At 40.6% G+C, this 15,048-nt stretch overlaps 2 protein-coding genes across 5 annotated transcripts in view; one reads left to right on the plus strand and one right to left on the minus strand.

Moving 5' to 3' along the window:
- Positions 1–676, minus strand: part of RANBP1 (RAN binding protein 1) — a 16,579-nt gene extending 15,903 nt beyond the window's left edge. The window contains exon 1 of the mRNA XM_067539852.1: positions 335–676. Within this exon, the coding sequence (XP_067395953.1) occupies positions 335–349 (15 nt within the window). The 5' untranslated portion in view covers positions 350–676. The remainder of the gene's footprint in view (positions 1–334) is intronic.
- TRMT2A (tRNA methyltransferase 2 homolog A) lies at positions 635–14,041 on the plus strand. Of its 4 annotated transcripts, none has more exons than XM_067539846.1 (12): positions 635–749; positions 1,945–2,553; positions 3,675–3,783; positions 4,398–4,579; positions 5,599–5,713; positions 7,218–7,333; positions 8,399–8,510; positions 9,885–10,007; positions 11,282–11,357; positions 12,066–12,182; positions 12,388–12,484; positions 12,826–14,041. In XM_067539846.1, the coding sequence occupies exons 2-12, from the start codon at positions 1,955–1,957 to the stop codon at positions 13,079–13,081; spliced, it is 1,902 nt and encodes a 633-aa protein (XP_067395947.1). In that variant the 5' UTR covers positions 635–749; positions 1,945–1,954; the 3' UTR covers positions 13,082–14,041. The 4 variants fall into 4 exon arrangements, with proteins under 4 accessions (XP_067395947.1, XP_067395948.1, XP_067395949.1 ...); XM_067539847.1 differs by lacking the exon at positions 635–749 and adding an exon at positions 962–987; XM_067539848.1 differs by lacking the exon at positions 635–749 and adding an exon at positions 1,088–1,108.
- The last annotated feature ends 1,007 nt before the right edge of the window (positions 14,042–15,048 follow it).

Consider the following 15,048-nt stretch of genomic DNA (forward strand, 5'->3'; position numbering starts at 1 on the left):
AGAAGCCGCCCAGGCCTTTCCCGCCAAGACAAGGCCGCCCTCCTAAGCCCCCGGCCTCATTTGCTCACTCGCCTTGGGTCTCTCACCTCCGAGTCCCCTGAACCTCGCTGCTCCCCCGGACGGCCCCCCTACTCCCCGGGGCCCTTCACCCGACAGCTCCGCGGGCTTCTCACCCGCTGCTTCCCCAGGCCCCCATCCGCCGTCTCCGAGCGCCCTAACCCGCTCCCTCAGCGCCAGGCCGCCCCGGCTCAGCCTCCTGCTCCCGAGCCCCAGGCCTCCCCGGCACTCCCCGTAAAGCCCCTCAGCGCTAAGGGCAAAGCACAGGCCCCCTCACCTTGGTCTCCGCCATGGGGCTGGGAGGTGGCGCTGCTCCTGGACTCGACTCGTTCGCGTCGCTCTCGCTTGTCTCCCCCCGCCGCGGCTTTGGCGCTGAATTTCCTGCCTGTGCTACTCGCTTCTCCGCCCCCGCCCACTTTTACCTCATTCCCGCAGCCCGCGCCGCGCCGTTGCCGCAAGGCTTGATGGGAAACGCCTACTTTACCCTGATCCCGGCCGCCTTCACCTCCGATAGCGCCGCTGGGGCAGGGTGCCCCCTCCAACCGCTGTTAACCCTTTGACAGAACTAAATCACAGCCGCGCCGCGGCGTCCGGCCGGACCACTTCCCCGCGATCCCATTCGAGTTCTCGGAAGCATCGGGAATCTCCCTCCCTCCCTCCCTCCGAAAAACCTGCAGCAGCCCTCAGTCGTGGTCGGAACAGTGCGACTCTAAAGGGAATTCATCCCCAAAGAGCTAGTGCACCTCCCCCCCATAAACCTTTTTACCCCATTCCCGAGCTGCTTCCCAGCGGCCTTTGCGACATGGCGGCGACCCCGCGTCTCTAGTACCCAAGATGGCGCCTGCGTGTGCGGTGGAAGTGTGTATGGGGGGCGGGGCGGGGTGGGGGACGATTGTAATCGTGTGTTATTACGGCTGGAGGATTTTAAAGGTGCGATAGAATTTGTGGAAAAAAACTTTTTTTTTTCCCCGCAGGCATTTTAGTTCTCCCGTGACGTCACCGCCAGAGGCCCCTCCCCCATCCCCTTTAACTCCGCCCCCACGTGCTGGGTGTGAGTGTGCTGGAGTGAGGGAGGGGAGGCCTGGGGAGGGACGGGGGGAGGTCGCTCGCGGAGATTGTAGGGCGTGGTGGGTGGGAGGCAGGGAGCGCGAGCCTGTGACTGACGCGAGGGAAGGCCTCGGTGGAGCCTGACCCGGCGGAGGCTCGCCCCAAAGGTGCTTATTGGTGGCTCTTGTCATGGAGGAAGCCGTGAGCTGCGCTAAGATGCGGTGGCATCCGGGTGTGGGATGGGACAGCACGAGGGGCGCGGGCGGGATGCCCCGGGCTAGTCTCTTGGTGCGCTGGATGCTGCGTGGGTGGGCGAGGGTGCTGTCCTGGTGCCGGGGTGTGTAGGGATCGTGCTACAGCCTGCCACTGGTGATGTTGCACCATGGGGTGGCGGCGCACGGTGTGTTGCACACAGAGGTGTTGCACCGTGACACATGGGCTCAACTGGGGTGGCGCATTGGTCACCCTTTGCTGGGGCATATGGGGGAGGTGCACGGTGATGGTGTCATGGCACATGGATAATACGGAGTGGAGTGCTGCAGTGGCACACACCTTCTTACCTGAGTATGGTATTGTGCACAGTGGCACCTTGGTGGTATGGCACTGCTATGCTGTGCTACGTTGGTAGTGTGGTATGGCATGCTGTGGTGTGTTGGTATTGGAGGGGCATAGCCATGATGACACATGGTGGTAACCCAGGTATACTGTGATGGCACCATGTTGTGATATATGGGTAGCAGGGGTCAGTGGGGTGCGCTGTGGTTCAAATGCCAACATTTTTTAATTTCAATGAGTCCTCATTCAAAAAGTATTAAATCTGTGAAACTGAAATCTTTACAGGACTGAAGGAATGATGGAAGAAAATAGTACTCTCTGTGCCCCTGAAGAAGTAGAAAGTGTGACCAAGGTGGAAATTAAGCAAGAAGACAAAGGAGATAGTAGCCATGCAGAGAACACAGCAAGTTGCCCTGATATGTACAGATATATCAAAGGAGATTTGTTTACATCAGAGATTTATAAAGTAGAAATTCAGAACCTTCCAAAATATATTGGCTTTAATGATGTAAAGAAATTTCTTGCCAAATATGGACTTAACCCTCATAAGATAAAACTTTTTGGGAAACAAACTTTTGCATTTGTGACGTTTAAAAGTGAGGAGGAAAGGGACAAAGCTATGAAAGTGCTTCATGGAGTCATGTGGAAGAACCGATGTTTGAGTGTTAGGCTTGCAAAGCCTAAAGCTGATCCCATTGTAAAAAAGAGGAAGAAAGAAGGGGAGGACACTGAACAGAAAGAGGCAAAGCGGACAGCTTTAGCAAAAGACAGTGAAGAGGAGCCTCTTAGTAAACAGATAGCAGATGTGGTGACCCCTTTGTGGAATATACCATATGAAGAACAGCTGACAAAAAAGAAGCAAGAGTGTGAACAAGTGCTGCAGAAACTGACAAAGTAATTCCTCTTTGTAATGGTACTTTAATAATGTTTGAGGTTTAATACAAAATTTGATTAATACAGCTAAAATCCAGTAAACCTTTTCTACATTCCCTACACAAATATAACAGTATAAGTAAGTCTCTTTTAATATGTAAGAATGTTTCTCCTTATATTACCCCCTCAGTCCCAGGGCTTGAAAATTACGCTGGTCCCTAATGTACAGGATTTGATATTTTTAGTCCTGGATCTGTTTGAAAAGGCTCTGCTAAATTAAGGGAAGTGGTTTTTAAGGAAAGTTATTCCATAAGCCACCAGGGTTAGAAATAAAGATATACAACTGAAAAGCTGGAATTGGCAGGTTCTCAATTATATAAGGGATAAACTTTGGTAGGTGGTGAAATGTAAGACTTCAGTCACATCATTCTGATTGTCTTCTAGCATCTCCTCCGTTCTAATTGACGTTTTATTTAATCTTTAAAGTATTACTCATGTCTAGGAAAATATTTTAAATATAAAATTACAGTGTTATCTATGCCTTATTCAGTTACATAATTATATATAAAAAGAAAACATTTAACCTTGATAGTAATTAGACACGTAACCTTGTCTGCTTTTTTTATTATTATTTTTTCTCATTTTCATGCTTAAATGCCCACCCAGGTCCCATCATCTACTTTGCAGCAGCCATTAGTTCACTCAAGCAGGAGTGGATGGGACTCCTTTTTACCTGTCAACATTATTCCTTAATTAGTCAGGGAGGTTGTTACAGAAAAAATGCAGGACTGCCGTATTTCCCTTTTTACAATGATTCCAGCTGAGGGGCGACAGACCAACAGTTCAATCTGCTTTATCCTAGAACTCTGTAATTGTTTTATGTATTTATGTAGATTTTTAAACCTGCATTTAGTAGCAGTAAGATAGAAATACTGTTTTGATTTGCCATTGACAAGACTTGTGGAAGAATATCCTTCAGGTATTAAATAACTTATTTTTCAGATGAGAAAAATAAAATTGGATGTCTGTAAATGGTCCTGTATTGTTTTGTATTACAGTCAGATAACCTGATTCAGTCATTTTAAATGCATGTATTTTTATTGAAAGGCTTGTCTTCTGTAAATCTGTTTAAACTTTTTCAGGGAAATAGGAAACAACAACAAAGCACTGTTACCTTGGTTGTTTGTACAGAAGCAGAAGTATAATAAAATGTGTTGCCCAGTAGAGGGAGTGAAAGCATCACCATTACAGGTACCTCAAAATCTAACTTGAGTATGAAGTGATAATGTGTAATACACTCTGAAAGTAAACAAACTCTGTTGTCTGAGGGATGGGGGAACTGTCTGACAGTGGCAATAGTGTAAAATCTGTAGCTTGGTAAGTGTGTAGAGGCTTGTGCTTTACTACCTGTGGCATAAATACTGCAATAGAATTACTATTCTAGGAGTAAAAAATTAGTTATACATGAATTGAAATCTTACAAAAATTAAAAATATTGGATTGTGCTTTTTCTCCATAGGCTTGTTTACTAATCTGTAATACAAAATCAGAATTTTTCAAAGGAGTTTTGGCGTCTTGTTACCCAGGTATAGCAAAACCTCGTAACTCTAATTCGTTCTTTCAATAGTATCATTACTAGACCCCATTCTTCAGAAATTAAAATTTCCATATAGGCTGAAATTTGGTATACTGGGTCTAAGACCACTGATAAAGAAATTCACTAACTAAACTTTAGTACTACAAAATTAATATTTAATTTTTTAAGACTAGTGTTCATAACAGATGTTTCAGGACAGGAACAGTTGATAACGTAGGGTTCTATGTGTATAGCTCAGGTAATTAATTTTCTTATTTTAAAATTTTAGACCGAATACCGTAACAAATGTGAATTTTTGATTGGCATGGGTTTAAATCAAGAAGACAAAACTGTGGGTTGTCGCCTTGGCAAATACAAAGGTGGAAGCTGTGCTGTAGTGGAACCATTTGACACTGTTCACATTCCTGCTGTTGCCAAAAAGGTAGTGAAGGCTTTTCAAGACTACATAAGGTGAGAACTTAAATTAGGCTGAATGGCTTACCCTTAAAGGTTTTTGCTGTTTTAAATGTGTTGAAATGTGTACAAAATTAAACATTCTGAAGAGCTGGATGATTATTTCGAGAATTGAAACTCAAAGTAAATTGGTCCCATTTTGTATTAACTCCGTTATACTTCATTTTTACACATTGTTCATCACATATCATTTGTTTAGTTTTTATTTACTTTTATTGAGCTTTTTCAGTGTGTTCTGCACTACGCAATACATAGAGGACGGTTATTGTCTTAAGGTATTTAGCATCTAAGATGGACAGGCATACTAAATCAAAATATTAAATGGTCCAATCTCAAAATAGTGCAAATATTTTCTTTTGAAAATTTTCTCATTGCAATTGGTGGATTATTTATTTATTTATTTTTTTTAAAGGATTTTCAGAGAAAAGTATTTTAAAGAGGAAGCTGAATCACAGAGAGCAATAGTTTGGCACACAAGAAAATGTGGGACTTTTCCACATGTAAGGTCAGCTTGAAGGAAAGCACAGATGAAAATGGGAGACTCCTGAGTAAGGAACAGTTAGGAAAAGGGCAAAAAGAGATTTTGAAGAAATGAGAATAGAGATGTGGGCTGAACTCTGAAGGTTAAAAAAAGAAGCTTGAAAGGTCAATGACGTAATCTAAATGTGAAAAGATACTTTTATTGTATTTTTGATTAAGTGAAAGGGAGTTAGGTAAGAATCCCGAAAACCAGAGAGGAGGAAGAGGTTGAATTCAGTAGGGGAGAGATGACCGAGGCTTGGATTTGAGATTTAGCCTTATGGTATTGCAATGGGTGTATAGATGCTTCAAGGGAGAGGATACTAAACGATTAAAAAGAGGAGCAGTCTCCTCTATAGCTGCAGTCTAACAACAACAGAGATAAAAGGCTTTTTTCCCTCTACCTTATATGGTGGATTTGTTTTACTTTTCTGAATAATGTTTAATAATTCAGATGTTTCTCTTCCATTCAGTAATTGAGCTTTTGAAAATTTCAGATCAACCCCTTACTCTGTGTACAGCCCAGAAACCTATGAAGGTCACTGGAAACAGCTCACGGTGCGCACCAGCAAAAATGGTCATATCATGGCAATTGCTTATTTTAATCCTCAGGTACTGAAGCTTTATAATGTAAGAAAAAAAACCCTGAATGCAGTGGACACGTGTTTAGTGAATTAACTGATTCTTAAGCAAAGTTCTCTGATAGTAGTACTATATTGCTCATGTTTCATCTGATAATCATTGGTGGGCCATGGCATGTGTTGTTCATAACCATTCTACCTCTTTATTACAAAGCCTATAGACTTTTTAAAAGAAAGTTCTATTAATTTGTTTGAAACCTCAGTTATCTGAAGATTTTCTTTTCATAGGCATGTCTCTGGGAAATGTTGTTTTGTGTGTGGAATCCCTGTGTGGGGCAGGGCTCTAAGATGTGACATAAAAATTAGGCAAAGCATGACCATGTATTATGTATAAGGTTGTTACCTGTAACGCAATCTGCAGTTAAGTTTGCGCAATGCTGCTCATTAAAAGATCCTTTAATTAGTTGCTTATAACTTTATCATGCTTAAAAGGTTTGGGCAGAAATTTTCTATGCCACGTGTCTGCCTCAGACTTTTTCAGCTAAAATGGTTCAGCCACTTCCAAAAACTAAACTAGGGAAAATAAGTTTGGCCCATGATTTTTTGTTGTTTTAAAATAATTTTTAAACCTCTTTCATTGACACTCCAGAATTGACATGCTTTAGAGCAAAGGTATGAAATTTCAGAGGTTTGCCCTGGTATCAGGAATGTGTCTTTTGTCATCTGTGATAATTTGCTCAAATTTGTACAGCTTGCAAGCCTCTGAAAAATCTCAGTTCACATATGCTTTGAAGGTTCTGTCTGTACTGCATATAATCTAGCCTCACACAGCTCCTGCATGTCATCTTGGCTGAACTTGTGCATCCCCCCAGAGCTATTGAGAATTCTTTATCTTGAGCCAGGCTCCTCTTGGCTGCCACGGGACCAACCGTGGAACAGGGCATGGAATAAGCATGACTCTCAATGCCCCCACAATACTGGTGCCCAGGCAGCAAGACGGAGGAGGAGCCTGGTTCAAATACATAAGAATGAGGAAAAGATGGACTGAGGAAAAGCAGTTAAGAACAAGAGGCATGGGGGGGAATGAGCAGGAGTAGAGGGAGACAAAAGACTGTAGGGGATGACAGGCAGGAGCTGACAACAGGAGCAGGCATGTGAGGAGTAACAGATAGGAGCGAGGGAGAGGGGGTAGAATGCACTCCCTTACAGAATCTGGGAGAATGTACCAAGGAGGGTCTTGGGCCTGTTACAGAGGGCATGCTGGAATAAGGAGGCCCCACTATTTAACAACACTTGCAGTCACGTGACTCTTATAGAACCCAAGCTATATTCGTTTACCATCCCCTACAAAAGAATATAGTCATTAGAATCATTGTTTTTTTTGGTTTTTTTTGTTCCTAGACGTTTCCCTATATAAGATGTGTGCCTCTCAATACACAAGCAAATGAATAAAACTGAACAGAACAAACACTAAATCAGTGTTGGAAAATAACTAAGCATATAATAATTACATTTCTTTCAACTGGAACTTCTAGAAATTAAGTAAAGAAGAGCTTGATGACTTGAGAATCTCACTGGCAAAGTGCTTTACAGAAGGAACTGGAAAGGACAGTGGGGTAACGTCTCTTTACTTTGTAGAGGAAGGTCAGAGGTAAGTTTTGTATCTGTAAAGGAAAGTTTAAGTGGCATTTCTCTTGTAACTCTACTAACCTGCATGCCAATGAATATAGCAAGAGTAGCAGTGTCATTATCATTTTATTGCTAAATTATCTACATTGGTCATGCAAAAGACTCCTAATATTTTATGCAGCATGACTATTATTCCTCTACTTGTGGATCAGGTGCCCTTTGTTTATTGGATAAAGGCAGCTAGAGCTTTGTATCTGGGTAAACCTGGCCGGTTAGGGGCACATCCACCAAAAGTGACTGCCTCAGTAGGAAGATATCTTTCTTTTGTTTTGCTGTGGAGAACCCAGGAAGAAATTTTCTGGGACATTTCTCCTGCTCTTTCCGCCTCCTTCCTTTCTTGCCAGTTTTCTGTCTGGTTTTGCTCTCTTTGCCTCTGTCCTTCACAGATCAATCTCTCTTCCTTTGCCTGAGGACCCCATTCTTTCTCCAGAAACACTAAATGCCTCTTCTAGCTGCCTCTATACAATGGCAGATGTCCCCTCTGAGAACAGAAATTGGACAGTAAGACAAAATTTTTGGTCTTTTTGCTCTTAAGATAGCTTTCCTTAACAACAGTCTGAATTGTTTTCATTTACAATATTGCAGTTTGAGGCAAAAAATTAACTTTCTGAAGACTCTGGATTGAATAATTAAATGCAATTATAATTTAATTTGTTGCATTGATAGGCCTCATCCAGTTACAGTGAAGCACAATATTGTGCTATCAGTTGTGTGTCCAACCAAATTATTCTTCAGTGACTTTGCTAGGCTTCCTATGTTTGGTAATAGTGATGGCCATTTTTCACTAGTAAGAGTAGAAAATCAGTACATGCAAAGCTTTTGTTTTTAAAACTTGTTTGTGTCTCTGAATGTGTGGGGTTTTTTTGGTTTGGTTTTGTTTTTTAAAAGGTCCCATTAACATGCTTGTCTCCCTTCTCCTCCCCCCCATCCCACCCTCCCCAAATGTGTCTGTACTAAAATTGCCATGGCTAAAACCTGCTGTAGTAATACTGAACCTAATGTGTTCGGTGGCTTTTTTTCCTTTCAGAAAATCACCCAATCGTGAAGACTTGCCCTTACAACATTTGGCTGGTGATAAGTACATATATGAAGAGCTTCTTGGTCTAAAGTTTAGAATATCTCCCCATGCATTTTTCCAAGTAATGTTGGTATTAAGTTGTGCTAAATTGTATTAGAGCTGAAGTAATAAGATGGACTGCTTAAATTACTGCATTAAGATTTTTAAACATTTCTAACGTTTGGCTAAGAACAGTAAGATGGCTAATATTGCAGGAAAAAATGCTGTATGGACAAAGAGGCTGCAGAAATACTGAGATCTAATCTCCATAATTACATACATCTGACATAACTAATTTTTAGTGGATGAATTCCACTTTTTGCTATTTTAAATATTTAGTGTCAGCATTACAGCTGAGTAAGTGAATGTTTAATAGGATCTTTTTTACTACGTTAGCATCTGGCACGTTCTATGTTAGCAAGCAGTCTGTGTCTAGAACAGAAGAACAGCTGCCAGTTGGGAAATATACTACAAATGTTGTACTTCAAATAATTTTCTTCCAGCAAATTCTTAAGCCTGAGCAAGTAAACTGCTTGTCTGAAAACACAGAAGAGGTAATGTTAGCCTAATGAAACATTTGGATGAGAGGGAAAATAAAGGGAGTGATAGCATGAGTTTGCAAACCTTAGTTTGCATGTAACTTCCTTTAGAAACCGGGAATTACATACATGCTTTGAGGAGATCTTATTGTTACCTTTTTATTCCTTACTTTAGATCTTAAGCTATTAAGTTCTTACCTTTTGCTTAATGTAGACCACTTTCTATGTTAGAGATACTGGCCTGGACAACTTCTTTCCTGACCCTCCAGTCCTGATTCTATACCTTTCCATAACTACATTTAGTTATAGGAAAAGTAATAAGACAGGCAGCATTAATGAGACAAGGTGAAAATAAATGCACTTTATACTGGGTGTAGTTGCATGGGTACGTCGTCATATTTCCGTGTGTGGGTTTTTTTGTGTTTGTTTGTTCTCCCGAGGTAGGAATTGACATCTAACAGATTTATCCCTTCATTGCCTGCACTTTGGCCCTATTCTCTGTGTTTGCTGTCCCCTCTAATTTTGGTGTCCAACAAACTTGATTTATTTAGTTAGTGCCTTAAGCGTATGCTGTATTACATGTTTGAATTTACACCAAAGCAACATCTAAAGATGTGAAGGAGTTACTTAGGTTTTTTTTAAACTTCGGTCAGAGATACCTCTGAAGTCTTGAATAAGTCCAAGTCTTTTGGGCCAGTCATACATCTCTTGTTATTGCTGGAGATAGCAAATCAAAGTTTATCTCATGGTGTCAGTACAATTTTGCTTTGAACTTTACAGGAAAAGTTGGCCTATTGTTTTAGAGATGAGGAAGGGGGAAGCACATTTTCATATAAGAGATTAATATTAAGTTCAGTATTTGTTTTACTATCTTTGCTATTGTAACAAAAAGGAACATTTTTGTTGGAATTCCATAGGTAAATACACAGGCTGCAGAGGTTCTATATACAGCCATTAGAGACTGGGCCCAGCTGAACCAAGATAGCACTGTACTTGATATTTGCTGTGGAACAGGAACAATCGGAATTTCACTGGCAAAGGTGAGCCATTTGCCTTAAATGTATTATTCAGCAAACCATATTCAATTAATACAGTGAGTCACAAAATAAACTTGAAAAATTAAGTTGCAGGTCTCTTATTGCATTTAACCAAGGAAAATACTTAAATCAAGTTATTGCACTTTGCTATTGCCATTGCATTAGGGAGTTGAGTTAACTCTGGAAATATGGCCATGCTGCATAAATAAATGTTTCCCTGCTAGATAGTTTGACTACCTTTCCTTTTAGATCTGAAAAAGTCCCATATAAAACAATTTCAGTTGACTTCACAGCAATTGAGACAACTTTCATTGTCAAAAGTACATGAAGGTGCAGGTTGTTTTGAACAGTAACTGTAAAAAGGACACTTCACTGATGAATTTACCCTGTCCCTGCATATGTTCAAAGACAGATCTACTGGAGTGACAGTTTTAAAAATATCTATAGAAACAATACAGCTAAAACTGACTGAGTTGGGCTCTATTCCAATTTGTGCATCAACATAATTATTTACTAAGTCCTAATTAGTTATATCAGTGGAAAACCATTGACCACTATTCAGTTGTGCGCACACAATTAAGAGCCTAATTTGGTCATTAGAATTTATTACTGGTAATTATGCACATAGTGGAATTAATTAATTTTGATGCTAAGACAGAGTTTTTAGGGCTGGCAGGGAGGGAGGTGTATAGACTAAACTGAGCATATATCAGGATCATTTTTACATGACTAAAATATCTGACTATGTGGGGATGGTAAGGTTAAAGGAAGTCTTTCCACCTATCCTGTTGAACAATGTGAGGGCTTGTCCAGAAGAACCATTAGTGCACAGCAAGTTGGGGTGTAAATCTACAGCGCACTAGCCTGCTGGGGCCCTGCAACTGCACACTAAAAGTTGCCTAATGTATACTGAGCTATTCTGCTTTGAAATGAGTAGATCATTACAAAATAATGAACGTTTAATACACAGGAGCAGCATCCACAGACAGCACAATAGTGCACTGTAGATTTACATCCCAGCTTTAATTTGCACTAATTGGTCATCAAGACAAGCTTTAAAGGTTACTTACATACTTTATTTTATTTTTTTAAAGTTCTGTAAAAGCAGTGCTTTTTTTTTTTTTTTTTTTCTTTGATCATGTAAAGTGAAGAAATAAACTTCTAAAACCAGGGCTGTGAGAGGAATCCATCACCCTCAGTCTGGTACTTATGTCATCAAGCATGTGTCACACCCTATTGGACCCATTGGATTTTTTTTTTCCCCTTTGATTCCACAGAAAGTGAAGAAAGTTATTGGAATCGAGCTCTGTCAGGAAGCTGTGGAGGATGCCAAAGTGAATGTCCAAATCAATGGTTGGTAAAGTTACGTGTGTAAATCTAGGATATTTGTTTTTTTTAAGGACCATAAGAGTTAATCACCTGATTCCCATTGATTTTTGCCTAATTCTTTATTTTCATCTGAAAATTCCTGCCTGAATTAATTACTTGAAAGCTGTAGTAATTTCTATCAGCTATTCCCACTGATAAAAATGCACCGAAGTTGATTCATGTGTTGAAGACAAATGTAGTATCTTTTTAAATCAAGGAAATTTACCTAGTTTAATTTTTAAAAGTAACTTAAGCAGTATAATTTTCCTGTTATACCTAATCAAATTGCTCATTTCACAGCAGTGTTTAACATATGCACCATAATGTTTAATGATGACAGTGACACATTAAAGAGGGAGAACTAGAACTTCCTTGACAAAGAATTTTAATTCATGATTACATAGTTATTCATAGGTATGGTGATTTTCAAGTTGTAGATTAGTTGAGGCAATTATAGATTTAAATACAATAGCTTTAGTATGTTTGCTTGAATATTGTACCCTGATGTCAGTGCCTTTATAAATTAATCCATAGTTTGTCCCAGGACATCAGATATTGAAATTTCTAAATGCAAAACACTAATAGAACAATTTACCTAGTAATTACCTACTTATGATGTGTGGATGCTAATTAAAAAATTCTTTGATTATGCTGATATTTCCCATCGGTTATTTTTGTATGTACCTTTCTCAGAACTGAATAACGTTGAATTTCACTGTGGAAAGGCTGAAGACATAGTTCCTTCTTTAATTCATTTATTAGCTTCACACAACTTGATCACAATTGTAGATCCACCTCGGGCAGGACTACGTAAGTTTTATTTATTTATTTGGGTCTTAGGTAAGTAAGTTAGTGGAATGGTTTTAACAAAATGAAATCAGTTAGATTGTTTGGTAGAACTTGAAACAGACTTGTACTGTAACAGATCAATCTCTCTATGCTACAGTTTTAAATGTTTTTCTGCAAATATAGTAACACACAGTCGTGGCAGCAATTTCCTTAATTTGTCTTCTAGATTCTAAAGTCATTCTTGCAATCCGAAGAGCTGAACACTTGAAGAAGCTCATATATGTATCCTGCAATCCCAGAGCCGCTATGAACAACTTTGTGGAGTAAGTTTTTGAATTGGCCAGGTAAAGCCAGCAGGCTTTGAATACACTTTCTGAAAAAAGTTAGCATACAAATAGATTAAGCATATTAGTTATAGGATTGTATAGCAGTACCTTGCTGTGGGAGACACCCACATTTGATTGTGCAGTGGTAGTCTCTCTTCCTCCTCCTGGGAGAGCCTTGCCCTCCAATATCTGGCTAAGTAGTAGTGATGAGAGAATCTGAAGAGTATGATTATCCTGTAAGGCAAGGGGAGTGAACAATGCAAGGGCAGCTCTTAGAAAATGTAGACTGGTGTTCGTGATCCAGGAAAAATAATACCATACTTTGTTTTTCTCCTAAGTCTTTGTCGGGCCCCTTCCAATCGTGTCAAAGGAACCCCTTTCCGTCCAGTTAAAGCTATGGCAGTGGACCTGTTCCCTCAAACCATGCACTGTGAGCTGCTGATATTCTTTGAAAGGGTAGAACATTCAAATGGAAACTCTACCGAAGCAACCCCTGACACAACTCAGGTCACGAATGCAAATACAGCAGATTCTACCCAGGATGTCCGTATTGACCCACCTGAAGAGAACGTAGGAATTCTGTCTTCTACCTAATGTTGTGGAAGGCTGGGCAGTTTGTGTGTATGTGCATATATATTATAAACACTCAGGCAACTCTTAACCCAGTGATTTCCTTCTAAGAATCAGAGAAGTTACTTTTGCTAGCTAAAGAACATTGCAGTTTGAGGCATCATCAGAAGCATCACACCAGTTCCTCTCTAGAACACGCTAATTACCTGACTTCCACGTGATAAAGGTTTTCAGTTAAGTGTATTGACAGCAGCATTTTTCAACTCCGTGAACAAAGATTAGTTTGACTTTAAGATGCTTAAAACAATCCACTTATAAGAATAACCTTATTAGAGTACTTGGACCAAATCTTGCGATGTTCACTCATGTGCATACTTCATTGAAGGCAGTGGGACATCTTGCAGGATTAATGCCAGCAGAACATGACCTAAACATTGTGCACATTCTTCATAAAATATGGTCTAGGTATGTTACTAGGATTCAGCCATGTGGATTCCCTCCAAAAGTTGAATGACTGTAGTTTTCTTTATGGCCAAGAAATTTTGTTTGAAAATAGTATGGCACATAATTGATATAAACAGGTGATGCTCACTAATACCCAGCGGGCAGGTGGGCAATACTGTTGACCAGGAGACTTTTGCTTTGCAGTCAAGTTTAAATAAATTTGATTTTTAAAAGCATTGTTGAATTTTCCTTAACATGGATGTTGCTTTGAGTTGGCAGTTGCAGGTTTAAAATGTATCATTCTTTGCATTAAGGCTAGCCTGATTTTTAGTCACTACTGGAGAAAGACTTTCCAGCTGCCCTGGGGTGTGGACTAATTCTTTGCCAGGGGAAGAGGGATACTAAACTTCAAATAGCTTTAACTTGAAAAATACATGCTTCCAGCTGTCTAGTAGAAAATTGACCTCTGTTTAGTGGTTTGGGTGGAGACAATGGGTTGCCCCCTTGTTTGGAGTTAAAATAAAGCTATGAGCTAAATTATTGTATTGGGTCTCAAACATCAAGTTAACTTCCAAACGTGAGTGAAGTGTTTCTTCTATAACAGTGAAAACGTGAGTGGACTCAAATGTTACTCTATTCCTGTTTCAAAGAAAGGAAGGAATTGCAGCAAGACACATGCACTTTTTTCCAGAGATGGAGGAAGATGATCACAGCAGATTAATTCATGTCTGTGTATAAAGATAAGATAATTTGTCCTATGGACTTTACCAGAGTTAGCTATGCCTCAACCTTCAACCCACAGTACTGTAATGTGAGCTTTCTTAGGCAGAGTTTGTGGGGGGGGGGGGGGAATTCTATGCCCCTGAACAATGCACAATTTCAACTTTTCCTGCAAAATTGGCACTGCAGAGTTGCTGGCCTCTGGACCCAGCTTTGCCAGCTCCCAGTATACTTACACAGATACACTGTAGTTCCCAGGTTAGTTAGGCCCCCTCCCTGCACAGCAGCTGTTAAAACCTGCAAGCTGCACCCCACAGGGAGCTGCAGGGCAGAACTTCTGCTTTCCAGGAAGGGAGACAGAGTAAGGGCAGAACCACTGAGGGGGGGCACAAACCTCTAAATTGTGGCCTACACACACACAATCAGCAGATAGGTCATCTATGCCCTGTAGGCTAGTAACAAAGCTGCACAGACGCTGGGGCTGGAGAGGATGGGAGTGTAGGTGTCTGGGGCTAAATACAGCCCCCTCAACACCACCTGTCATTGTACACACACAACGCCTTCCAGCACTGTCCTCTATTTGGGAACTTGAAATGTGGTAATTCTACAAGGCCACATGAAAAAAGAATCAAGAAAGATGCTAGAGGCAGAGATTTTTCCCCCCAAGATGTGCCCAGCTGGCATGAGACACACACCCAGTCAGGCACCTGACAGAAGCATACCAGAGAAACAGGAACTGGGTTGTGGTAGGGGTTTCTTTAACTCTACTCCCAGGGGAATCATTTTTTATGTCTGTATTGTTACAAAATAGGTGCTGACTGGTATTT

Source organism: Emydura macquarii, unplaced genomic scaffold (genome assembly GCF_026122565.2).
Source record: "Emydura macquarii macquarii isolate MOO-44397 ecotype Brisbane River unplaced genomic scaffold, CSIRO-AGI_Emac_v2 contig_554, whole genome shotgun sequence".
NCBI classification, from domain to species: Eukaryota; Metazoa; Chordata; order Testudines; family Chelidae; genus Emydura; species Emydura macquarii.